This window comes from Vanessa atalanta, chromosome 2 (assembly GCF_905147765.1).
Source record: "Vanessa atalanta chromosome 2, ilVanAtal1.2, whole genome shotgun sequence".
Taxonomy (NCBI): domain Eukaryota; kingdom Metazoa; phylum Arthropoda; class Insecta; order Lepidoptera; family Nymphalidae; genus Vanessa; species Vanessa atalanta.
The window spans coordinates 14238773-14261561 of NC_061872.1; the positions used below are offsets into that span (position 1 = coordinate 14238773).

The 22789-nt window shown below is 34.9% G+C and overlaps 1 protein-coding gene across 4 annotated transcripts in view; it reads left to right on the forward strand.

The window, feature by feature from the left end:
- The window catches only part of LOC125075768, a 66553-nt gene that overhangs the window by 13909 nt on the left and 29855 nt on the right, over positions 1–22789 (forward strand). For 3 of the 4 annotated variants that reach the window (XM_047687532.1, XM_047687505.1, XM_047687523.1), the window contains exons 2-3: positions 7610–7691; positions 8241–8682. In XM_047687532.1, coding sequence (XP_047543488.1) covers positions 8537–8682 — 146 coding nt within the window. In that variant the 5' untranslated portion in view covers positions 7610–7691; positions 8241–8536. The remainder of the gene's footprint in view (positions 1–7609; positions 7692–8240; positions 8683–22789) is intronic. The other variant, XM_047687514.1, reaches the window with a different exon arrangement.

The window sequence follows — 22789 nt, forward strand, 5'->3', positions numbered from 1 at the left end:
TTTTATGAATCCCGTACACACTTATGTAGTTCATTTTGACTTTGGCTTAAGGTCGTCACCTTCAATAGCGTGTTACATTATTTGTGTTATTGGTCGATATGTCGTAAAAGTAATGAAGGATATACTTTTTTAAGACAGTAATTTATCTATTTATTACATATATTCTCAGTATCGGGTCACACACTTTCTCTGAGCACAGTGTCAAGGGACATAGAGTTCTTTTATTGTTTTATAGTATAAGAAAATGTTCACGAATCTTTTTTTTTAAAGTAGAAATTTCGCAATTTACGTTATAATCGATCACAATCTAGTAATATTCGTTTTCATTATTCAGTTAAAGGCAGTTTGTAATGGAGATGTCCAGATGACGTCATATGACGTCATCACACGTGTTTTGATCATTACGGGACTGCAGCATGTGTCTTGCTTGATAATGTCGCTTGTAAGCACTTGAAGTACCATTCAAAGTTATATCTTTTCTCATCATAGTGATGGCCCTACACTTGGCACATGTTTCTTTTCGATTAACACACGAACTTTTATAAGCAAGCGAATAGTAACTTTGTGATAAATATGTCGTATGATTGTTTAATTGTTTTAGTTGGTGCGAAGTTAGTTTATTCATTTATTAACAGCTTTAAATTATATTTGTATGCGTATTTTATCTGTGAAAAAGATTAACTACCGATTCGTCTCTGTCAGAGCAATATTACGAATCGATGATAGTTTTTATAAGAGCTTACAACCTGAATGAAGAATATTTTGATACTTGACACGTTTTTTTTTAGTTAACTTATAATTTTGTTGTTAACTTAATTAATCTGACATTAACTTAATCAATAGACATTTACTTAAGAGTGAAGATTTTGCGCAAAGAAACTACAGAAAAATATTTAGAATCCAAAACGTAGGAATAAACGAGCAAAAGAACAGATTTCTTTATTAAAATGTTTCTCGCACGAGTGCAAGTCGATGTTCGTGATCAGATTTTTTTTGTCGTCTAAGCAATAATAATTTTCGGTCATCAACCGGCGGTGGCTTGATGGTCACTCTTAGGGCTGTCAGGTGAAAATAAATGTTTAATTACACGATTTACACGACCACGAGAATAAAATTAAACTTTTGCAATCACTAATTTAAAAAAATAATTAGGTTCATTAATAATTACATTATTGTAGAGATATTCGAAATATTCGCGCGTGTACCTAAATTTTTATTACATGGCAATTTCAGTCCGATAGATTGAGCGAATCGTATGTATGACGACTATTTATCAGAGGTTTTATTTAAAACTACCTGAACACTACAATTTAGTTGATGACGGAAACGTAGCCCGTGTGCGTCCTTAGGGTTTAAGCTTGATTCGTACCAAATGTCACTAAAATTGATTCAGTGGTTCAGCCGTGAAAGCGTACCAGATACTTTCGCATGTATACTGTCAGTACAGATATTCATATCTACGGATACAAATAGAATTTCTAAATCATAAGTTCTAATCTTATTTCTTCTTGTACTTGAGATAGACGACAACCCTACACTGTACGTACTACGCTTCGGGGATTTTTTAAGTGCCTTACCGAACCTCAGTCGAGATGATTTACGCTTCAAAGCCTTATCAGATGCGATTAATTCCTCGTGTTTTTCTGCAAAGCAAATATCGTCGGCGACCGAAGTCAATTGAACACTATTTTGTGTTCCACGAACAGTGTTTTAAAATAGTAATGACATCAGCCGTAATTGACTAGAAACTATTTTGGAATTGTAGTATCTTATTCAAGGAGCATTTGTATGTGGAAGATTGTTTCGAGAATACAATTTAATTGAATGTCGCATCATATGTTTACACCATTTGATACATTTCACATTGCTCAATAAAGCCAGTATGGAACGAGGGACGGGACAGTATTCAAATGGTTCACACCGGAGCTTATATAATAACGTGGGAAGGCAGGCGTCCTCCCTTCGTGCTGCTCCCTTCGTGTCACTGCCCCTTTTATCACTAGGTAGTCATATTTCGAAAGGACTCGTTTATATGTTCATAATTTTTAACGTTCAGGTTAAACATAATTCGTACACATATTTTTTATTGATATTATTTATCTCATATTACATTAAATGTATTTATATTTGTATAAACATTTCTTACTATATATGCTAAACAATTAAAACTGGATTAGAGTTGGGGTCTAATGTATGAGCGGTTCATGCGTGCGCGCAGCCGGTGTCGCTAGAGCGAGATCGATCGGCCTCGTATGCTCCGCTGGCGATGACTATTGCGTCACGGCAGCTAGCGCTGAAATATCGCTTAGCCCATTTTAAGCGATTACTTGTTACGCTTATAAAGTGATTTATTAGCTTTTTTGCTTTACATATGTAAATATGGTATGGATAATGTTTTTTGTGTAGAAATATTTATATCGGACCTACCTAACTATAATATACAGTTTCTGTTTAGTAACAGTGGTTTTCAAGTAACACTTGTTTATACTTTTCGTGTTAATGAAGTAAATACTATAAAAAGTCGAGGAAAAGTAGGTCTAGGTGCAGCAGACTTGTATAAGTGCCGTGGAAAAACTGCTGGAATAATAATTATAAAAACTCAATCAGCTGTTTAAGCAATTAAGTTCGCATCAGAAAAAAATTATGTTTGGAGCCACTAGAAAAGTAAAGATCGTAAAGATTATCAACAAGGCTCATTCAATTGTGAATTATTAATTTTGGAAATATAATTTTTGCACTGGTTGCGTTGAACTTAATGATATTGACGATTATAAGCCGTGATTATAAGAGATGATCCCCGTTCTCCCATGCTACTATTCGTTTGTACGTTTGGATTTAACTAACGCTTTATTTTCACAAAAATACACTTTCAAAACACCTTACCATTATTAGTAGCTGGCCAAATGATTCGACGGCTGATACATTAACTGCGATTTGCTAATAATAGCTCTGCTATATTGTGCACTGCAAACTAATCTTGATATTTTGATTTATAATACAACACTATTTTACTTAACTACGGATATCGTCGACGTTCAAAATGCCAATTGCAAACTTGCAATTTATTTTCAGAAATCCATAATAAATATAATAGATTATTAAAGTTCTTGACCAATAATACGTCAATTCTATGTCCAATACTGTCTTCATTCTTCCTGTGGTTGGAATGGGCTATAGCAAGAACCCCGTATATGGACCCCGTCTAGGTCTTGTACACTTGACCACCCAAGATGGCAATGGAGAGGAAACCGCAAAAGATAATATTCAATAGGGGTGTAGTTAGAACGTGAATGTAAATAAGATTCACACAGACAAGAGCCACACAACGTTACGACAATTTACCCAACAGAATCGCAATATTCGCAACGAAGCGTCACTGGTATTTCCGCGTTCACGCACAATTTTGTATGAATAAACACTGAATACATAAAGGGAATATTAAAATGATACAAAACGATAAAAAAAAGCAATCAAAAATTCTACTTTCAATAATTGCGAATAAATAGCGTGTATTGGTATATTCAATATATCAAGCAGTACCAGCAGCGCTCAAAAACGTTCATTCTTCGCTTACAACTGTTTTATTTAGAGTCGACGCGGTGGCTTGTAACACTGAACTTGACCATTTCATAATATAAAATAAAGGCTCTATTTTAAAGATATTTAAATTTGCTGCTTTGCACTATTTTTTTTTTCGATTTAAGTAGTTCTGACTCTAGATATTATATTTTGTGTGTGTAATAAATGGTTCGATACACCGTTTTATTCTGTTTTTTAACCTAAAACTTACAAACTAACGTTATTCGTAAATTTCATATTGTCATTCATGCCATTTAATATAATCGTAATGTTTTTATCTACTCGCATTGTTAGGCGCGTGTCAAGTATGTGTTTGCGTTGCATATGTTCGTCTGTTTGTCCGTTTATCGTTACTATGGCGCCTAGCGGCACCACCATCCACGATAGCAAACTGTGACTCACGGTAATAATTACATTCACCTAGTATTGTTTTAAATGCTTCATTTATCTGTTAAAAAAAATATACGTAATTTTTACGTACAAGACTGACTGGCAAATTGACCATGGATATACGGTGGTGAGAGGGGCCCATACCCCCACGATGCACTGCTAATGTCCCTTGCGCTTATTGTTACACCGGGACACTCATCTATCAAAACAAGAATAGCGAAATAAACGAATGCTGGTTGAGTTTAAGTTATACATTGTTATTATAGATATAAACCACTATACTCGGTACTCTTGAGCTAAAAGATCAGTTTTAAAAGAAATACATTAAAGTGAAATAATCCCTTAGTTACAGATGTGCGGCTCAACTAGATTCCGTGATTGGTAGAGTGTTAGTAATGTGACCGTTGGCCTTTGCCTGTACCCTTACAATATCGCCGTGCAGACGGCGGCGATGACTACACACCATAAGGTCGTCTATTATCCGTCGACCTTCCTGCTATAAATGAAAATAACGCTAGTTAATATTCCACCAGCACCAATTATACGCTTCATTTTATTTATAACCAATGATGGTGCTAGATGTAGCTACTAGCCAACTTTTTACTGTCTAAACGTTAAGGTTGTCAAATTACTGTTTAATATAAAATCCTTTATTCAATATAGAAGAATATAATTACAAATTTATAGACGAGTCTAAAAAGTAGAAATGATATTTCTCGATCTGAACAAAACTGACGAAAGAAACTCAGCGGAGTACGTTTTCGTCTTTTAATTTTGTGATTGTTTACAAATTTCATTGTACTAAAGAGCTATTAGCAATGTTGTTCACAAACATTCTGATCGTTATACCGTACGCGACAATGTATCAAAGGAAAATAGTGAGATTGTAAATAAGATGTTGAAATTTAAACGTTCCTGAAACTTAGTTAAATGGAAAAGTTAAACATTATTTTGTAAGGACGATCTCATAGCATTTCTGTTCGATAATATCCTTAACTTCCAAGGTGATACCGAAACAGCCTCGCGGTTGGCGCTACGCCAATATTCACGAGGAATCGGATAAAATATTTACTTGTTTATATCAGACGATCTGTGACTGCGATTTTGTTAGCAGTGTACTTCGGACACGGAGTTTTTGTGATTTATGTACGGAAAGTAATCCCGTGAATTTCCCAAGCTGGGCAAATATTGCTTCTGTTAAACTGTACTTAATTCTGGGTTGGTTTCAGCGAATTTAGCTGATTTTCCCGTGATGTCCTCTACTATCGAGCACGAGTAATATGTTATTGTAAAAAATATTTTTTAATATTATTTTTGTGTCTATGCTGATCACCGTTAAGTAGTTCCTTCATCTAAAGCCAATCTTTTCTCTATTTTCTTGATTAAATAAAAAAAAATCACTTACAAAATTTTTCCGTAACATTTGGAACCATTCAATCATTTGAAATGGTGTTTAAAAAGTTTGCTTGTATTAGAGGTCTAATCTGCGCCTAAAGATCAAATCTTGCTGACAGTAATTGTCATCTGACCTGAACCAACGTGTAAATTTACATCTCCGAACTCAGTTTTCAGCTATACTCTATCCTTTATTTCCGTATTAAGTATTCCTATTCAGTTTGCAAGGATCGACCTAAACAAACTAACGCTCAAACATTGCAAGTCTATTTGAAAAAGAGCTTGTAAAAGTTCATTTTAAAAATCAAGCTTGTAAAAAAATATTAGACACATGAAAGTTATTAGTATATGTCTTCACTTGAACCCCTGGTTATATATAAGACTTACGGTTTATATCAATTTCACCATTTTGTCTTTGTACTGGCAGAAATGCTAAAGACATGTATTTAGGTTACTGGAATATAATTGATGTTCACCGATTTTACAATGATTAGTTGACCTACAAACACAGTCTACTCAGTCTACAATTACAATTTTATTATGTATGTATGTATGGGTGATAATTTATGAAACAGTGGACGCACGGCATCAAACATTATTTGTCTTTGATTTTAACGATGCGAAACTTGCACATAGGTATATATATATAGACGAACCACTAAAGACAGTGATACTTATTTAGCTTCTATTCTATAACCGTGAGTAATCATGATCGATTCGAAACATATTTATCTTAAGAAGCTTTTTATTTACAGTCATTAAAAAACCTGTGTCGATATATTAAACTGATAGTACTTATATGCCCAAATTACAGGCAAGTACAGAAAAGATCTTAGGATGACTGTGTGATTTCTTACGAGGTTTCTGTTCATTGTCGGGCATGAGATGAATTATTAAAACAAATTAAGCACACGAAACATTTTTCTGGTTTTAAACCTAATATCTTCGCAGTTTTGTTATGTCACAATTTGAAGGTTTCGTTAGCCAGTGTAACTACAGGCCCAATCTATGTTCCCAATATTGGCGGCGCAATGGCGATGCAAAGAATGGTTTATAATATACAAATATTATATTATTTCATACAGTGCCAATGTCTAAGAGCGGTTGTAACCGATTAGCGTTTGGTGTCGCATCCGTCTACCTATTTTATAAAAAACACCTGTAATTACGGTCACCTTGGCTCATTATAATTTCATTTAAACAATTTTAACTCAAAATAAAACCACGAAGACGGAGAACACCAACGCAATATTAGCAAAAAAATTGTTATAATTATTTCTTCATAAGTTCATTGGTAAATAATAGCCAATGTTGGAACACATAAGTTCAAATTTAACACCAGCCGTATGGTGCAAACTCTTGTCTATACGTTTTATACTCGGTACTTGAAATTTTGTTGTGGCGAGCGTCCAAAAAAACAAATGTTCTGCTTTGATGGAGAGGAAAATTAAAGACAATGATTACTTAAAAAGCATTTTTGACATTTAACAAAAAAATAATGATTGTGTCCTTCAACATTATCGTAACTGAATTCGATTCTAGGTAATTTATTTAACATTTAAAGTTCTTGAAAAATAAAACTAGTCGTTGACGTACGCACCTTTATGATGCAATTCTCGCTTTCCTCTATAAAGTTTCGTAAATATATTGCACTCGTAATATAAAATACTTGTATTAATTTTTTCTAAAGTATTAAACTAGCTTAAATGTTGTTGCTAAATTATAGTCTTTTCTTGCTTTTTTCTCTTTAATCTTACAAATCATTATAAAATGTATCTTATATTTTGCGTAATTTAAAATTAAGACATTCGATCGCTCGAGAGAATGAGAAGCGACTAAGAGACTCCTGGAGGATGGTCTTGCGTCCGTGTTCTTGTTTATTCGACGGCAGCTTGTCATATTGTATGATATTAGTATTAACGTATCACAACTCAATCCTCGCGTTAGGCCACCTGTAATGAGCCGCTGCTGCGCTTGTGCAAGCGGGAGCACGCGAAGGTCGCTCTCAATGATATAATGGGTACATTACAGCAGATTGTACTCTCGAAATGCAACGCCTCAAACATTAATTACATCCTCTAGCTAGCCTTGTTTCTCTATATTATGCAAATCAAGACGAAGTTACCTATAAGACTACGATTATTAACTCGTGTTATTGAAATAAGCGTTGTTGTAATATCAGTTTTAATGGTAGATAATAATAGTTGTAATTAACATATGATAGCTTGATGTATGTTTGTTTCAGATTACGAAAGAATCGGTTTGATGCTGTGCATTACACCTGGCGAAATAATTCCTCGCAGTCTTCCATTTCTGCGGTTTTGAAAGTACGTAGTCGTTTGTTTTCACTCAAAACGTGTGCCAGTGGGTTGTGAGCGACGTTATATTTGTGAAATAACAATGAATATAAGTTTCTCAAATAAACAGAGTAAATCGGTTTAAGATCAATGATAACAGGCTGCGATAATACATGATTAAATTAGTCTGCGTCCTTGATAATGATAAGCTATCTCAACGCACTCGATTACTGGCCGTTTTAATCTTTATCTTTATAAAACTACTTCCTCGGGAAACGCAACAGCTAATATTATGTATATAAATAAGTTTACTAAGCTGTACTCACGATACTTTGATCTATTAAACCATAGTACGAGCACAAGCGCTTCTACTTTCTGAATTATCATGGTATGAAATGTGATTTTATTAATATTTATTTGTACTTGAAATTGTATCCATCAATACGTTTAATATTCTAAAGTTTTAATAACAAGAAAGTGTTGAAAGGTTGTGTAATAAAAACGCGTCACCTCAATTAGTTTAACAACAGGAACAATTAAAATTATCTTAATGTATACGAGCATTAATTTTGTTTTCAGGCCAACGACATCAGCCGATATGCGACTGATCCGCGGCTCTAATCGGCACCGCAGACAAGTCAACGTTGATGCCAAATTAATTGCTCCACCACTTTATTTATCTACGTAGATAGTAGTTTAGTTTTTTTTAAAGTTCATTTACACGTGCGTTGTGATAATAACACACATGTGAAGTGAAGTGCAAGTGCTCGTGTTAACCGCCGCGTACCGGTTCTATCTAGTTAGTGTACTACGAGTCCGGTTGAATCCGGTTGCGCCCGGTGAGGCCGGCGTCCGGGCCCGATGTTGGCGGAGTCATGGCGTTCATGACGAAGAAGAAGCGATACAAGTTCGAGGTGCAGTGCTGCCTCGAGGAGCTCACCGAGGTGCCCTTCGTGTCCGCTGTCCTCTTCGCGAAGGTGCGGCTGCTCGACGGCGGCAACTTTCAGGATCATTCTAGCAGGTAAATAAAAAAATATTTACGTGTTAAAACATTAAACCTGTTTTAAGATTATTCATAATAATATTGATTATTTTAATATATAAGTATAAACATGAGAAGTACAGAAAATTTTATAAAACCTGGTTCCCGTCTCCGCAAATTCAATTCATCCTTCATTCGACAATTCTTTCTTTATAAAAATTCTTAAATACTTTACCTTTGACAATTAATAAATTTTGATCACATGCTAACATAAGAAAAGTGTTCGTCAATAAGGAGTATTAGGTACTCGATAAAGGATTATGTAGACGATAAGAAAGTGTGGAGTTAGGATCTCTATGCGGTATTAGTAATAATGAAATTATTTGCATAATAATCTATGCAACTGTGGGAAAAGTGTAATTAGTGAATTTCTTGACGGTTTTTCTCGGTAGAATCTACATTAATCCGTGGTACCTTTAAATTATATTCAATTGAAAGCTACCACAGTTAAAGTCCCGCAAGAGTCTCCTAGAATAAAGTAGGTATATTTTGATTCGATTTATAAAATACCAAATCTAATTATTATTTCATTTTAACTGTTTTTCTTCCATGTTTCTTGTTTGGCGCGATTTTTTTTAAATAATCCGTTATCGTAATGAGAATCGTGCACCGGGACATTATCGGAGCTTAGTGTCGCCTACACTGTAGCAATCCACTCTACATAAATCACATAAGCTTCCAAAGAGAAAATACAATGAGCTTCGGGCGATGCGCACTCGAATAAATATTTAACATAAAACCTTTTCTTATGTTCCTCGAGAAAATTACACTTATATTTAGCCCATATTACCATCGTAATTAATTATCTAAAGAGACTTATATCAACTTTTCGGAAAATTGTTTTGGATTAAACTCATTTCATAATATAAAACTAAGTAATGTAACTCATAGATAGTGTATCGCGCATGATGTCCGCCTATGACGCAACTAATATCGACATAAATGAACCATAAACCATGTCGTGGTACAGTACGACCGAGGGACAGGTCCCGCCACGCCCTCTTGCGCAACTCTTCCTCAACCACCTCCCCTCCGGGGAATGTTGCTATCGCTCGCCCCTAATTGACGTGATCATTTTATAATTGTTTCCTACACTGAGGAAATTGAAAGTTGATGGAAACTCTCCAACCAGCCGATGACAAATAATTCCGTCAATTATAATGACACTTAAAGGAAAATTACACTTACATTTATCTTGTGGCTTTTCGAAATTTTCGCATCTTATCAAAATAAATTACTCTTTTTTTGTCCATGCTTTTTAACGTGTTTTATTTTTGATACAAGAAAATGAACGATTGGAAACCAAATGGTTTTCAATTAATTTGAAATAGCTCGAATTAAATAAAACTCTGTTGCAAGTAAAACGCCAGCTGCAGAGATTTTATTGCTGAGTCAAGAGGGTCGTCAATCAAAGCGGCCGCCTTGTTGCCTGTCGTACACACATGCAGTATTGTAAAGCGATTACACCGAATCCACTCAGTGACGATGAATTAACCATCAATTAGCTTCAGTAGCATTATACCAAACCTGCGTCATTCGATATAAATGTGCCATCTCATATAACATATACTTTTGGTAAACATTTATTTTAGTAACCGCCTATAAATGTCCTTTATATATATATATATTGATGTTGGCAAAATTTCATCTGCAATATGTAATTTTCCTAGTGAAGTTTTTCTTTTCTTCATCGATGGAGGTGAAAAGTACAGATTTAAATTTGCGATTTTTGGTTAATATCCATATGTTACCCAGCGACGACAGCGCGAGCTTTTTAAACGATGTTTGAACATTTTAAAGCACTAAGCTTTGTACTCATCTATGTAAACATAGACAGGTACAATAAAACATGACTCACTCGAGTTAGCACCGCAAAAGTACCTATTTGAAAGAGCTACAGAGATGAATTTCTCTTAAGTGTTAATTATCACTACTAGTATTTTTTCACAAAGATAACAAAGATCTTAAACAAGTCTTTGTTTAAGATGGATAGATAGGTTCGTTAGAAAACATAACAGTTTCATTTGAGCCAATTAAAAATAATTCAATGAATGTCGTTCGTTTGATCAGTTGCCAAGAGGAACTCGCTGATATAATATATCAGCGGATAGAATTTCAGAACTGTCGATACGACACCGAGTTCCGATTACCGGAAATATTCTCGTTATCCAATAGTCCGATAGTCTAGATGAAATATACTTCTAGTCTAGTATCCTGTCCATTGTTGAGTATCGATTACATCGACAGATTATTTAGACAAGAATACTTTCAACTTCTCTATTCCTTGCATAACTACATGTTCATGGTTAGTAATTTGTATTTACAAAAGATGATTAAAATCTTGGTCGAATGTATTTTTATATATATCTATATACCTATGTCATGATAAGTAATTTAGCGTATGATTCATTACGCGTTCGGTTTGTTGTCTAAACAAAAGCGAGATTGCTCTCGTATCGTTCATAAATCACGAAACGAAAATAGAATAACAATTTTCGACATTGCTTTGTCTGATCTTTGTTCCTTACATTCTTCGGTGTTTTTGAAAAGGCGGCTCTCGGAAAATGTATTTAAATAACCTTAGCATGTAGAAAGGTTAGGGTTAGAAATATGACCTCCCTCCGCGCATGGAATTGGGATGTGGGTAGTTAGCGAGACCCCTCGGGATGCATAGGAATGCGGAGGCGTCCGGCGCGCGGCTCCGAACCGTCTCGTAATTGAGGATTAGATCCGATGCAGTCGGCGGCCGGCTTCTATTGCAATTGACTTGCAAACGCTGACAGAGAAATCTGCATCGCCTTAATTATTATTTGAATACATTTAACGATATTGCGTGGGTAACTATTGTCTGCTTAAAAATTGGCATTTAGGTATGTATTGTGCTTTATGATAAAATATGAAACCGTTTAATTATAACAATATCGACAGAGTTTAAATATTACTTTAACAGCGAGTTGCAATTTCACACACCGCTAAGTAGATACAAAGGCGCGAGCGGTTGCGGCGCGTCAGGAATTGTAGCATTTAAATTTTTGCTTCTTTTGCTCCAGTTCACCGATATCTGACACATTTCATTTAACGAGAGGGAATCAGTTTATAACTTACTACGCTCTCGAGATTTCCATTCAATTTACATTTTTATAGGTTTTATATTTTATTAAATGCATATGCAGCTCCACTTTCTGGTGGAACTATACTTTTCACTTACATCTAAAAGTTTTAGCATATTTCATTCGGCATATTGTTTGAATGATTTCCAAGAAATGATTCGTTTGTCTTTCACCGAGACGCAAATTCAAAATCGTCTCTATAATTAACGAACATGAACGAATTTAACGGCTCGTACTCGTGACTCTAAATCGGCCTCACTTATCACCGGTTTCAATTATCGTAATCAACTTTGTTAGTTAACAAATCTGATGACATTAAATTGATTTGTCAAATAATTTATTGTTTACTTTGTCAATGTCATTAATTTGTTAGAAACAAGTAAATAATTGTTTGTTGTTACAGTAGTTTTATTCAATTATTAAATTATATTGATTCAGAGTTTCAAAGTGAAACATTCATGTACAAACATTCCTGTTAGCAATAAAGTATTAAATTAATTATATGATATTCTTGTTGTATGTCAATATGTCGTAATTGATGATTCAAATATTATAGCGATCAATAGGTATCACTTGTGCGGGTTTCATTTAATTATATTTGTCGTCAAAATCGTGCACCGCAAAGTATATCAGCATCGACAGCTAAGTTCATACTAAAATAGTTATTATAATACAGTTAAATTGATTAATGAATTTGGGCAAAGCAAGATATGAACTCGCTATCAGAGGTACCAAGGCCCGAGCCATGGCTGGTAGCCAGACCTCGTCTATTTTAACGTGCCCATATCGCTTCCGTGTAACTATCTCATGCCTCAAGCCTTGTTATTTTTTAATGACGGCTCGGTGATAACCTAATGGCCCGATTAGATAAGTCGATGCATTTTTAACATGTTTTAGGGAGGCGATTAAGTTTTATGTACCAGAGTTAATGTCCTATTATTATCGACAAACATTTATCATGTTACGTGTGTACATATATTTTAGTAAGTAAATAATCGATGATGAATTAGTTTTTTTATGTAAATTGTATTCATATAAATAAAGATAATATATCAATATGATATCTTCGTTTATTATCCGCAGTGTTATCAGCGAGCGCCTGATTAGTCACAGGGTCAATGGCTCGCAGTCTGTGTTGGCGACTAATAACTAATTAACTGGGTTAACGTTCTAGCTGGTTACAATGTGTCTGAGAGATTACCTTCACCTCTACGTTACAAAGGAAACCGAGATCTTTTAATCCTTATTTAAACATAATATTATTAATGTACTTAGTCCGTTGTAATATTATTTGAAGTTTAATATACGTAGCCTTTTAAAAGTTAATTATTCAATTTCAGTTTTTCTCAAAAATTACTAGCAATGTATTACACCCGAAGACTCGTGTTGTTTTAGCGCCGTCGCGATCGCGATTCAATAATTTGATTATATTGTCATTTACGATGACTCCAATCATTAACCAAAGACCAGTTTTGTTTTAAATAATTCAAATGTGACTTGAACCGTTTTCCAACGAATTGCATGTCAATAATTCATCCGCGATTCAATTACTTTCATATTTCTTCCTGGAGTTATTGAAGTGTCTGTCGTTCGTAAATCTATTCGCCACTTGCAGTTTTAATAGTTTAGCTGCATTAAAAATGCGTGGACTGGTAGCGATTCGCACGTGATTCCTCATGCGTTCGTAACGACACGAAAGCTTACGGAGCAGATTGAATTATGTACTGGAAATGTTTGGTTCTTGTTTATGGTTGTACTAATATTAAAATTTCTTCAGTATAATCTTCTATACTATGCGTTTTCGTAATAATGCTTCCTATCACAGCACTTTCACGACTGTTTTCTACTCGGTAGAAGTAAAAACTCAGAACCTGTAATCGGACTCTGTTTACTGGGGCGTAATAATGCCGCTCCATGTCACAATCTTTGATTTCTACTCCGTAAACTCACTACGTTTTCTCTTTCGATCTGTTATTTTTGTGTGATGGTATGATATCCTTTCTTAATTTTTTTAGTGCACAAATTAAAACTGCTACTATAAGAATGAATAATGTCTCATGAAATTAGAAGACTTGCCTCAAGCGGGTTATGGAGATGATCTCCAAACAGGAGTTCAGTATTTTCGTTCGAGATAAGACAAATTGCATATTCTCAAAGCTCATTAATTCAAGCATCATCACGCAAGCCGAGCCATTAATGCATTAATTATTATCTATTAAGAGATTAAGTAAGAAGCGGATGTTTTCTCGTGAAAGTGAATGCAGCCATCGTTTTTGTCGCGTTTGCTTTATGTGTTTCTTATCACGAAAACGTATGGCTGAGTTTGAGCAACTTTCCTTTTTATAGTAATTTACTTGACTATTCTTATCAGTCTATAGAATGTTCCGCGTGACGTACAAATTTAAGTTATATATTTATATTTCCGTTTCACAATATCCATTTAATTCCGAATAAATAATCTTAGTTTTTCGATTAGACAAACGTTAAATTGAATTTACGAACCTCAACCGGTCATACGACATTCCGCTTTAGACATTTGGAACTGGATACTTTCTGGAGTCTTCGAGGTAGAGGATTGTCACACGACAGTGGGTGGCTGGCTCGACCTATCGGTGATGCGTGAAGCCAGCTGGTTCCGCGCGATGCTCCACATGTGCGCATGCGCAATTGTCCGTAATCCGATAGCTGGGAACTGGCGCGACGGGACGGGTGCGCGTGACTGTCGTCTGGTTGTGCGTTTTTGGGTTACGTGTAATCGATTGCGACCGTTATTTAGTGTTCATAACATATGTGGAGTTATAGATAATAGGATCACATTTTAAATGTAATGACCGATCTAGGATTCGCACATAAAACTAGTTATATGTTGTATTATTAATAGAAGTATTTATTAACATTGTTATCGCTATTAACTTATTGCACGTGGCACGTAGGCACGTGCGGAATGTTTGCATTCTTCAAATTTTGCGATATTTATATTAAATTGATTCTATGATTATTTTTGTAGCTGTCAAATTGCAAAAAAATCAGATTGCGGGCAATATAAACAAGCTGTCGTTATCGACGCCGGCTGCCCGACGCCGGCGCCTGCGCAGCACCTGTCCACACTTAGCTTTGCACAGTGCGGAATTCGGGTTTATGTTTATCGCTGTTTGTTTAGAAGATCTATATTTAAAACGTTCAGTTATTTTAGCAAAAACAAGTACGCTTCTCCGTAAAGCTTTAAAGTGTTTACCTGTAGATGTTGTTTGGGGTGATTGGTTAGTAAACGCTATATATTTTTCTTTCGACAATAATGACAAATCTATCATGACAGAAATAGATAATCAAAATGTAACTAAACTCTCACTGAACACGTTTTTAAGTGAGGCTTTTAACATGTTTACTATAACCGCTAATATAAAAAGAGCGTGGGTTGATTTTTACGTAGTTATAATAATTTTCTGGGAAGGCTATATGTATATACAGTTTTGGCTATTTACATATATATATCTTGGATAGTATGGGTAAGTTGCATATAGCTGAAACCACTGTTATATAATTACATAATTCATTTTTGCATTTTTAATACTTAACGTACTATAATAAAAAAAAACCCTTTGAAATTGTAGGTAAAACTAAAATAAATAAAATTTTCAGCAACAAGTTTCGTTTTTAAACGTGGAACGCTTGAGGCAAAATCAACAATTACAACTTGTACACTTACGAGCTAAGTTTACATAGGGCTCGTCAGATTTATACGGAGCAATAGGGTGGGAAGTTTTCGTAGCGCTCTGCAAATTTGTATTATTTTTATTGTATATCACTACACGTTGCATTTAAAAATACTTATGAACATACTTATAAGTAATGTAAGATGTGACAATTAAGTTTCCTGAGTTAAATGACTTTATATACATTTTAATATTATATGATATATATACATATATATCTAATTAACTTTGTATTGCCAACCCTAAATTACCAACGCCTGCTCATAAAGGCTATCTGATATCTATGCACAATGCACATAAGTAATATATACAATTTAAAAATTTCCGTGTGACTAAACACGAATAAAATTAATTATCTGTAATTATTCCGTTAATCTGTATAAAATTTCCATCAGTTTCGAAACTATCTTGTTAGAGTAAGATGGGATTAATTATTCGTTGCATACATCTTCTTTGTGTAGACTCTATATATATTTATTATGATATTTTTGGCCACCACCGCCCATAGACATTTGAGCTGGAAGAATTTTTTACTATATATTCCTTACATCGCCAATGACATAACATCTTGGGGAGTAAGATGTTATGGCCGTTGTGTTACTCACTCAAACTTTAATGTGGAACACAATAATACTTATTATTGCTGTTTAGCGATATAATACATTTTGAATGGGTACCTACCCAGAAGGGCTTGTACAAAGTTCTACCCCCAAGTGATCTTGGTACAATCTTAGTACAATACATAGGTCTTTTGTTAATGAATCTTACAAAGTTTTAGTTATCGCATCATTTTATTTCATATATTTTTGATAATTTTATTGTTAGCTCGATATATTTCAGTTAAACGACAACGTGCTTTAAGCAAATATAAGAATGAAACGAAATCTAAGCCGTTGTTAAAACATGACCCGCATGCAGGTGGGCGGTTTAAACCTGTATTTGTAATGTAGCTACGTGTATAAGCCGACCGAATAAACCCTCTAAAACATACTTTAAGGGATTATTATTATTCGAGCGTTATGTTACGACACACCTGAGTATCGTTGAAGTTAATTTATTGAGTATTATATTTGCGAACATAAATAATATAGGTCTGTTTGCCTTGTCCTTGTTATTTCACTCACCCTTCCAACCGAAATGGGTGTATAAAGAGTTGTTAGGTGTTCCTGCCAGTAGCAGGTCGGGATTGGAAGTTGGAAGTGGATAGTGCTTACATTGTCGTGGCTCGGAAAGCATGCAAAGTTATTTTGGCGTGCGTCTGTACACTGTCTGGTCGTAACGGGTCCTGCGCAGATGACCGATCTGAATACGTTATATTAACGTATATAATAACGTTGGGTCCGCTTATTATATTCAAATTCATAGCTCATTATATTTCGCTCCCTTAATATTTTTGAGTGTCGAATCTTCGTATAAAGTCTAAAGCTTAAGAAGGTATCGTATATAAGTACGTAAACGATTTAGCTGGTTCATTTACATAAACAGAAACAAAACGAAGCGCAGTCTGCGAAGGTTATAAAACCGGTCGGCTGGTCCCGTGGTACAACGATCACGTAGAGCAAACGCAACGTGCTGCGGTAATGCCACCGGTTAAACACGGGACGTTGACCGGTGCAGATGTTTTATTGTATTCTAAACGTAAGCCTATTATGCACACTTTTTTCCGCTAGTTGACCATCGAGACCGTTCATAGTAATATTCGAACTCGATTAGCTTCGCAATTACTTATAGGAAGGTTTTTGTTTTGGGGAAATTAAATTATGGCTTTTTCTTAATATGTGCAGAATCAGGATGGGTGATAGGAAATTGCCAGTGTAGTGTCGTTATACTTCTCTACCGTTGGTCCTGCACCTGATTGTTTTCCGTTTGCTTTAGATCTACCGTCCCTTACGATCACCAGGGTAAGAAATTAGAGTGCGCCTGCGTGTGGACACACAGATTCACTATAATTTCTCCTGCGCATTTGAGGTGTCACCGCAGTTTAAATACGCAAGACGTGTTCTGAACTTATAATATTTTAACATATTTATAGATACAAAATAAACGAAAGAAATGCAGTCCCATAAGATAGATACGCGTTATTAACACATGATATATACGTTTGAAACATTGCATATTCTAAATGATTGTATATTACGACCAATTTATTTGGAATCGTGACGTTCGCTTGCGGCGTGTGTATCAACTTCGCAGGTGACTGCACAATGATCATCATCTCTGCCTTTACTTTTACAATACCCATACCACAAGATTAGCTGTCAGCTAATTGTGCGGTGACCCCAGTGTGCCGTAACCGCTGAATTTCATAATATTTAATGTAACGTATAACCACAGTCATTAAGCGCTCGTAAAAACTCGTTTAATTTCCGATTCATCATTAAGGTTTATGGGCTACAGTTTAATTTATTTTATTTCTCTGAATGTTTAAATCAAATCAAATTATACTTTATTGGCGTATTCTTTTAAGAACACTTTTCAATTGTCCAGTAAAAAGATTAACATTTAAATGTAGAGCTACCATTAATCGGTGCGAAATGAAAATTCTACCGAGAAGAACTCGTAAGAAACTTATTCAATAATTATGACATGTTAGTTTTAATTGAATATATCCTCTGCATCATGATGCAAGATTTACCGTTGTAGATTAGGCAAAGAGATTAATTGAAATATTTCGTGGATATGAGTCAAATTCCGCGAGATAGAGTTGTCGTAATTTGTTGACGAAATTACTGAAAATAATTGTTCTTAAATAAATAGGTAATTTTGAAATGCAATTATAAATGTAGTCACAGATGTGATATGAACTTTCTCATATGATACCATAAAGTGAATCAGCTTCGAAACAATGAAGTAGGAAAAGATCTATTTATATTTGTGTATGAACATACTCTATTAGCTCGTTCGAGAGATCCGCAGAAACTTTTCTCATTACGATAAGTTAGGCCGACTTGTTTGTCTGTTATGTGAAGTTTGACGGCTCATTTCTCAAACAATAATTAGGGTTTACGAAGACTTTAATAACGCATGGCTTTTATATTTTGATAAATTAGGCAGACAGATATTGGGCCACCTGACGATGAATGGACAGCATGAAGACATATCGCCAACGAGCCACCTACCTTGGGAACTAAGATGCTATGTCCCTTGTGCCTGTAGTTACCCAACAATACTAAGCCTTGCTGTTTGGCAGTAGGATTACTAATGAGTGGGTACTATATCTACAGACGGGCTTTCAAAAATTTTCAGAAATTTTACTCAGTATCCTCTACGATATCCAGAGCGATTTATGTATACATATGGCGTATATGATATGGATATTATTGTGAAATCTAAAACGGTAAAGCTTAACGTTTTAAAAATATAATCGAATACATTTGAAGAATCAAAGGAACGATACATTAATTAAGCCAAGTCAAACAACTTCGCATTAGAGAGCAGCTAGATCAAAAGAAGTGTGATTTATCCGAACCCCGGCGTCGTTTTGTAAACATCCGTTGGACTTGTTCCCTTTTAAAATTAACGTTTCGCGTTTGTTTATATTTATGTTGATGTCATCGCTCCGATTGGTTCAATAAAAATATTTGTGACGGAAATATCGTTGTATTTATAAATAACTACCAATCGCTTGACATCGGTCATGTGGATTGACTTGGTGTAATTAACTTGGCAGGTATACGAAGCTTGTTTTTAAAATAATATACTTTTTTCGTTCTCTGTCGCTAACGTAAGAGTGTATTAAAAATTAAAATTTGAATTTGCGTTTGAAATTGTCTACTGTTGTTATATGTGACTCGTGAAACAATAATTTTATTTGGTTGTAGCGTTTTTATATGGTTAGATACTTATCTAAAAGAAAATGGACCACCTTGAGCCTCCAGAGTCTTGACCAAAAGTGGATGCACTTCTAGTAGTCATACAAAAAACTATTTAGGAGTATTTAATATCTTACAGTATTCCTAATAAAATAGCATATAATATAATAAAATATAACATTATAAAATATTGGTTGTCAACTCGCCTGCTTAGATTGAATGCTTTAATTAGCCATAATTTATGTGATGATGATTTTAATCGCTTTAATTATATCACTATTACAACGAATATGCAAATGAACTTTTACTCACAATAATAAACAACAGCGATAACAATTAACGCTAAAGGAAATCATTAAGTGCCTGTGGTACACGTGAGGACCGAATCAGAAAGGCAATCGCTTATTTAGTTATGTACTAAGTCTTGCTTGCTTTTTCCTGTATATTTTTAAAACGTATTTCCTGATTGACCATCGCCTTTTGTTTCAAATTTGGTTAGAGTCATTTCCACCGTTCGAGTCTTATTGTGTAACAAACATCCAAACGCACCGATATTTTGCATTCCAGTTTATGGATTGTTCGGCATTTATGATACCGCGCCTGTATTCCACGAGTAAACAATGGTTTCCTTTGTTCTGTTCCGGTGTGATTCCGAGTCAGTGTACACATTATGGTGCTGCCACACCGCAGTTATTGTTTTGTTATATCATTGAATATTATATATCATTATAACATATACTATCATACGTTTGATTCTGTTACGATTCGTGGGTTGTTTTTTAACGCACCCATACTAACGAAAGCGTAATATTTTACTACTATCGGTTTGGACTTTGAATCTAATTTGATTTAATATAATTACTGTTACATAACATCTAAACATTTGATAACCTTCTCTCGAATTTGTGACAAAATGTTAATTAATACATATCAAATGATGATTTATAACTGCAGTGTGGCTGCACCATTACGTATACGTCATAGAAGCTTATTGATGTTAGCAATAAATAGATTGGATCTTTTTATAGGCAAATATAATCTAGATGTTGTTCTGATATTAGGTATGGCCGATATGTCTTATATTTATTTTAACGAATGTTGAGTATTTTAAAGTGTCATGTGCCTCAAATCTCAACCTCACCTAGATATTATTTATGACCCAATAATAATTATAATAGAGCTCAAAGCTGGTGCGAGCGTTGTGCTTTGGAATAATAAGACACGGCTGCTTACCTTTGTACATTTCATAATTACGACAATTTTATTAAATTATATTCATTATTAAATAACATTTATGTAGACAATTAACAGATTTGTATGTTATAAATAATTGTATGAACAGTCGGTCAATTTTCCTGTCGATAGCTTGGAGGTCTGTTATGTGAACGAACCCTCGAGGCCCGGTTACCGCGGCACGTGCGGTTACGTGCGCTGACTTAAAATTTCGGTTTACAGTGTTGACATTGTCATAATAAAACCGATTGTAGGTTGAGGTTAAAATTTTAGCTTATATGAGATTATATCACGTAGGAACAGATGTTCGTAGTAGGTACGATAGAACATAGACAGACACTAGCATAGTAAATGTGCATAGAATCGAATTGGATATCGTTGACTGTTTCATATACAAAACACATTAATTGAACTAATATTGGAAGTCGTCCGAATATAAAATTCTTCGAAAATACTTTGTTGAATTTTTTGCGGTGTGATGCGAAGCGCGATAGACGACGATCTTTCATCTTGCGAAGTTTTCTGTTTTTCAGCGTTTTGTTTTGTTCGCGGTCTGTTCTTGTATTGACCTACATTGTCAATAGGTACAGCCATCTTACTTGTCTCACTTTGAGGATAGTTTACAAATAATACAAGTAAGCATTTATCCGACCGATCAATCTATCGCAATGACGATAATATAATATCACTGATTGTATGATTAGAAGGAACTATTGTGTTTTCAACAATAAAAATGTAACGATGAATGTAGTTATTTTTAAATACTTACTATTAATAACCGCTGGATAATAGATTAACTGACTGTTAACAATCATTGACACAGTATGTATGAATTAAGAACGTGGAAACGCGCTGTTCCCTGCGGGCGGAACTCGGCGCATTCCCCGCTTGAATGGAGTGCGGAAATGGACGCGGGAGGGACAGAGGGAGGGGGGGCGCTTTACGATGTTCGATGAATAGCGGCCCGCTATATAGGAACCTTATACAATAAACATCCATACTGTTGGTCAGTTTTGTGACTTGAACTACATGTAGAAACTATTGTCGGAATAGGTCATATGGAATTCGGAATGGTTGAAATTTTATCGTGCATAAATAAACATGAACGATGTGTTAGACGTATGAATGTAATGTAAAGATCCTCGCTGTGTTTATTGTATGTAAATCTATCGATAGAAATGATAACCTCGCACGGTGTTCCGTGCAAAATTATATCTAAATATAATTTATTGGGGAAACATAAATGGACAAATGGTTAAATGATAAATCATAAAAAAAAAACTTAACTGCCATGAATCCAAAAACGATTTCGATCACGTTTGCCATTATCAAGGGGTACTAGCGACTAATTTGCAACTGCGCAGGACATTAATATTTTAGCGTGCAGACACAAGTGCATTTTTATAATCCAAAGGGACGAAAAATCCAGCCACAAAGAGTACAAGCTCAAGACCAACAGCTTCACGGGCTTCGCGAGCAGGGAAACTCTGGGCTCATTTGAACTCGAGACAAAGCAGTGAAAGAAATACGTTTAAGAAAAAATTTATGAAAAACTAGACTTAGAATTTTATATTACATAAAGTACAAGAAATTGGCTCTAGGAAGCAGGAATTGTGAAGGTCACATAATAACATTCTATGGTATTCACGACGAATAGATCTTTAATACGTTGTTTTGTTTTGTAATCCGTGTCTTGAATCATAAACATTGCATACATTATCCAAAACTATTTTCAGTACACCATAAAAATACTCAGGGAAATCACCGGAAATGAATTATTGTCTTAGTGAAAAATATTAAATTAAAATAGTCAGTCAAAGGAGTAGTGGTCAATAAAAGTTTCGCTCTACAATGAGGATTTTTAGCCAGCTGTTAGCTTAAAATTTAAACCAGAATGGAACTGAAAATCGATCTTGAAATATTCTAGGGACAGTATCTAGAGCTATTCCTGCAAAAACCTTGTAATATGAAACATGAACCAGTATTTCAGTCCGCATCTGTAGAAAATTCGAGCCACGTGCCAAACATAACATTTAATATAAAAATTCCTAGAACGAATAGGGTATAGTGAGGAGCGACAGTTTCCTGACGATAACCACGCATCTGCTGTTTATCTGGCCCACTTTAGCTTTACCGACGTCCGTCGCTATTGCAATACTCCGATGGAATCTTGGAATTCGTTGGAATTGAGCTACTTCAACATCTACTGATCTTTTCT